This window comes from Lonchura striata, chromosome 14 (genome assembly GCF_046129695.1).
Source record: "Lonchura striata isolate bLonStr1 chromosome 14, bLonStr1.mat, whole genome shotgun sequence".
NCBI classification, from domain to species: domain Eukaryota; kingdom Metazoa; phylum Chordata; class Aves; order Passeriformes; family Estrildidae; genus Lonchura; species Lonchura striata.
The window spans coordinates 9,143,469-9,148,296 of NC_134616.1; the positions used below are offsets into that span (position 1 = coordinate 9,143,469).

The 4,828-nt window shown below is 48.9% G+C and overlaps 1 protein-coding gene across 3 annotated transcripts; it reads right to left on the reverse strand.

Moving 5' to 3' along the window:
* Positions 1–1,287: 1,287 nt before the first annotated feature.
* Positions 1,288–3,355, reverse strand: C1GALT1C1 (C1GALT1 specific chaperone 1). Of its 3 annotated transcripts, none has more exons than XM_021548352.2 (2): positions 3,291–3,355; positions 1,288–2,661 (listed from the first exon to the last, which is right to left on the reverse strand). In XM_021548352.2, the coding sequence occupies exon 2, from the start codon at positions 2,654–2,656 to the stop codon at positions 1,700–1,702; it is 957 nt and encodes a 318-aa protein (XP_021404027.1). In that variant the 5' UTR covers positions 2,657–2,661; positions 3,291–3,355; the 3' UTR covers positions 1,288–1,699. The 3 variants fall into 3 exon arrangements, with proteins under 3 accessions (XP_021404027.1, XP_021404028.1, XP_021404029.1); XM_021548353.2 differs by having other exon boundaries at positions 3,229–3,304; XM_021548354.3 differs by lacking the exon at positions 3,291–3,355 and adding an exon at positions 3,038–3,067.
* Between the last annotated feature and the right edge of the window lie 1,473 nt (positions 3,356–4,828).

The window sequence follows — 4,828 nt, forward strand, 5'->3', positions numbered from 1 at the left end:
TTTTTTAATTCTTTTTTTTTTTTTTGTGTGTAAAATGAGATAATCTTGCCTTTTGTGGCTTGCTTTTAATCCTTCATTTTATCTCTCCCTGTTGTCCAACAGCACCTCAAATCTATGACAAATGAGATTTCTTTTCTTGTTGGAATTGTTCGCTCTCATTCTCCCATGACTGCTGTTGCTGCAGGGGTTCAGAACTGTTGTTAATAATCAGAAACACTGAAAAGTTTTGCTTGCTTTATCTGGTTTTGTCAAAGTTTTTGCAGCTGTATAATTCTGTAAGAAGATACAAGTCAAATCAGGCTTAATTTATCTATCATTTTAGCAAAACATCAAAGGTACCAGTTTTACCTAGGTTTTGGCAGCAATCATGTATATTTGTGTTGCTGTCAGCTGAGCTCTGACTGACAGGGAGGATGAGCAGGTGCATCTTGTCTCACCTTTCAAAAAGTAGCTGAGTTGTGGGAGCTTGTACAGTGGTCTGAGCAGTTGTCTTACCTTGTCAAAAACCTGATGCTTAAAACAAAAAACCCAAGACGTGGACAGTCTCATCAGTTCTGAAGCAGCTGTTTACTTCCCCACCTGCCCACTTGCAGCTCAGGGTAGGGTGTTACAACCGGTTGGTTAAAGGTGAGATAACAGAGTCTGCTCCTATGTTTTATGACTATTGTAGTAACAACAAAGCCTGTGACATCACAGGTGTTACAGATGGAAGTTGCACCATCTTGAAGATGGTACTACTACCATCTGTAGTACTCTTGAAACACCCATGTCAGGTCACTGAATTCTAGATGGAGTAAGTACTGAAGTGCTGTTTGTCTGTACAGGCTGTGGGTGGATAGGAGAGTGACCCAGGAACTTGTGTAAAACTGTGCATTCTATTGTAAAGAAAAAGAAAAACCAACCCAAACCAAACACCAAATTGTACTGACAATTAATCAACTTCTTCCTTGTAAACACTTATTAGCATCCACTAACAGGAGTAAAAATAATACTGAGTGTTTATTCTAACATGCTTGTAGATGGAGTGAAATTTTAAATGAGCAATTAATCTTGTGCTAACAGACTCCCTGACCATGTTAATACCTATTCAAACAGAGTTTTACTTTTGTCTGCTTAGAAACAGTAGTCCAAAGGGCACTTGATACTACTCTGCTCCAAGATTTCTTGTCACCTTGCTTCCTGCTGTTAGAAGGCTGTATATGAGGTGGCAGGTGAAGTATAAGTTCAAGCTATTGTGTAGTTCCGTGTACAAGAAATAGCTTAAAGTTAACAGTCTTTGAGACTGAATCTGTAGTCAGTTTTATTGGTACACATTATAAAGATATAAAGACATTCTAGAAATGCCTGGAAGAACTGAAATAATCAAAGTCTTGCAAAAATATATTTGTAAGAGTGGACTAAAGTTCATTTGAGTTTTCATTAATAAATATTTACATGTACAAACCCCCCCTATAAATTTAATTTCCTTTTATAATAAACATGAACATCTTTTTATCATTTCATTCCAGCACTGTCAAAAGCCAGAAGCATTTCTCTATAAAAGATTTAGAAAAAAATTCTCCTTCCACTTTTAAAATTAAGAGCTTTACCAAACCTCAGTATGCAAAAGAACCTGTACACCAGTACCAGAATGTGTCAGTACAACTGTGTGTTGTGAGAAGAGCCGACTCCAGGGTTCCAGGCCTTCCCTGAGGACACTTCAGTCATTGTCCGAGCCCGGTGGGGGCAGGAAGACCAGGGCGTCACTGTAGGAGTGGCCGTAGGGCCTGAGCCTGTACACCCCGTACATCATCACGTGCATGTGGTTGGGGGCCAGCCTGCTGAAGGTGATGGCCATGTCGGAGCAGCAGCCGTCCACCACCTGCTGCGGGTGAGTGGACATGGCCTCCTTGATGAGGGCCCCGACGGATTTAGTGTTAAAGACGTCTTTCCCTTCCGAATCCTCGGCGTTTTCAGCAAACACGCCGGTGTACTTCAGGCAGATTGCCAGCTGTTTGTCCTCTGCGAGTTTCCAAATCATACCTCCCTGCTCTGGACACTTGTCAGGGTCTTCAAGAACACGGGAGAGTCGTCTTAGCGATTCAATGCTTAAGACGATTCCTCCCTCACCATCTACATACTCGAGGTCACCAGATTTCACAGTGTGGCCTATGTAAAAAGGCTGCGAGGGGTCTTTTTTCAGTAAGAAATACTTGAGATTTTCAATTATAGCAAATGTTGTGGGATATGCAAGGAAGAACCAGCTGAATTCATCCTTATAACGTTCATATGTTATCTTGTAAGCTTTCCGCATCATCGCCCACATATCATTTGTGTTGATGGCTACAGAATCGAACACTTTGACCTTTTCCGAGCTGTAGAATTCCGCCTTGTCACAGTGCTTGCTCCAGGTCTCCCTTGCTGCAGCCCAGTGCCCCAGATCTTTTGGTTTGACAAGGATGATGCAGTAAACATTGATGTTTTTACTAAGCTCCACACGTTCACCTTCTGAAAGGTTTAAGACATCTTCCTTGTTGGGAGCCTGGATGTGATGATGCTCATGGTGATGTGCTTTGGTCCCGTGGCCCACCTTAATGTGTCCGAGGAGCGTAACCAACATGCAGAAGGCTCCTCCAAGCACCACACCCTTGATGAAGGAGCTGCTTTCAGAAATCATTTTTCCTAGAAAAGAGATGCACTGTAAGAACTTACAGGATTAAGTGCACTAGCGCAGGTTCCATACTCTTCTAACGCAGCCCTCAATTTCTAAACCCAGCTGCAGTTCCTCATCTCCCGCACCAGGACAAGGCTGGTAAAAGCGGTGGCGGTATCCAGGTTCCCGGTCGCGGCTCTCGGTAACGGCAGGACACGAGCCCGCACGGCCCCGGCCCCGCCGTCTCCTGGCCCGCAGCACCGGGAGGCCGCGGGACGGGCTCGGGCGCTGACGCGGCCCGCGCGCGGCGGCGTTTCGCGGGGAGCCCTCCCCGGGAGGAAACCCGCCCCCCGCCTGCCCCACTCCACGGCGCTCGGTGCCGGAGCCGCCGCAGCTCCGCGGTACCGCCGCTCCCGCCGCAGCTCCCGAGCTCCCCGAGCCGCAGCCCCGCGGTACCGCCGCTCCCGCCGCAGCTCCCCGAGCCGCAGCCCCGCGGTACCGCCGCTCCCGCCGCAGCTCCCGAGCTCCCCGAGCCGCAGCTCCCGAGCTCCCCGAGCCGCAGCTCCCGAGCTCCCCGAGCCGCAGCCGCGCGGTACCGCCGCTCCCGCCGCAGCTCCCGAGCTCCCCGAGCCGCGGCCGCGGCGGCCCCGCCGCTCACCGGAGCCGCGCGCGCCGCCCCTTCCTGCGCCGCCGGAAGCGCCGCGCGGCCGCCCCGGGCCCCGCGCGCTCGGCGGGGCGGGGGCGCCGCCTGGCGGCGCGCGCGCGGCCCTGCCTCCCTCATGGCGCCGCCGCCCCGCGCTCCCCTCACGGCGGCAGCGCCGCGGGCCCCCCGTGCCAGCGCAGCTGTTGGAGAACCTTCCCCTCGGAGCGCCCACGAGAGCCCCGGCAGTCACGCTCCCGGCCGCTGCTGGGACAGAGCCGCTTCACGGCGGCCCCGGTGACACGAGGGGTCCCCCGCTTGGCTCCCCACACATTCCACTCGCGCAGTCAGACCAGGTTTCCTCACCCGTTCGACCCCAGGTTTTCCACAGCTGAGTCTCAGAAAGGGATTTATTCCCGACACAGCAACACAAAAACAGCCCCAGCCGGTGCCTCCGAGGAGAATCCCAATTAAGCAAGGCCCGGGCATTTATCCCTCACACAAGTGTCCCTCTTCCTCCTCGGTCCTCTGCCCCTGTCTCTCTGTCCGTCACCTCACTGGCGCCAGTCCTCGTCTCCTTTATTATCCAAAAGGATGGGCAGATCCCGGCTCCTGCTGTGTCTCTCCATTGCCCTGGCCGGCATCACCCATCTTTATGCCCTTTGTTATCCCAAACATTGGCAGCTCAGACCTCGCCTCGGGCGCCCACCCAGAGCTCAGTCTTCATCACAACCCATGTCTTGCAGGAGAAGTTCAACTTTTCAGCACAAACACTGCTTTTAAATGAGAAGGTATATGAATGGGGACAGAATAGGAAAGGCAGAACTGGTCTTAAACTGTATCCAAGATCAAATTAAATATATGCAAGTATATCAAAGATCAAATATATATCAAATATGTCAGTATTTCAGGTATATCCAGGGTCAAATCCTGGAGATACTGCCATAAATTTCCTAACCAATACAATAAACTATGCCTAAAGTTTATTATTATTACATTCCAAAAACCTTATTTTCAACTAATATAACTTTTTCTTTCCTTCAGTGATAATTGTTCTGATCTCCAGATTATCAGAATCTTTTTCATCAACTCTCAAGAACTTGGAATTGACACCTGATTTGAACTAGCATCAAAGAACAGCAGTTTGCTCCCTTTTTCCACCTGCCTCTTGGGGAAAAAAATAGGTTTTACAAGTTTTTCTCCTTTTTTAGCAGATCAAACTGTACCCTGAGGCCAAGACATTGATTAGGATAAAGGCCTATACAGGTTTTCCCTATATTGTAAGGTATATCCTGGTTGGGTGAATTTAGCAGGTTTTATATTAGTCAATTTACAATGGAGGTGCATCTGTCTGGGTGCCTCAGATGCCTCAGTTATTTGGTAAGGTTTTATTTTTTTAGTTTGTACTGTAGAATTCAATGCTTAACAATATTTGGCAAAAAGACTTGTAAGACGATTGATTTCTTAGCTCTTCTGGGCCTGGGGAACAATTGGTTGAGGTGCAGGTAAAAACGTTACAAAATAATTCCTTTGGTTGGGTCAGTGCATGCCCAGAA

Bases quoted from the DNA above. Each gene is read 5' to 3' on its own strand.
- C1GALT1C1 (XM_021548352.2), bottom strand. From the start codon at position 2,656: ATGATTTCTGAAAGCAGCTCCTTCATCAAGGGTGTGGTGCTTGGAGGA.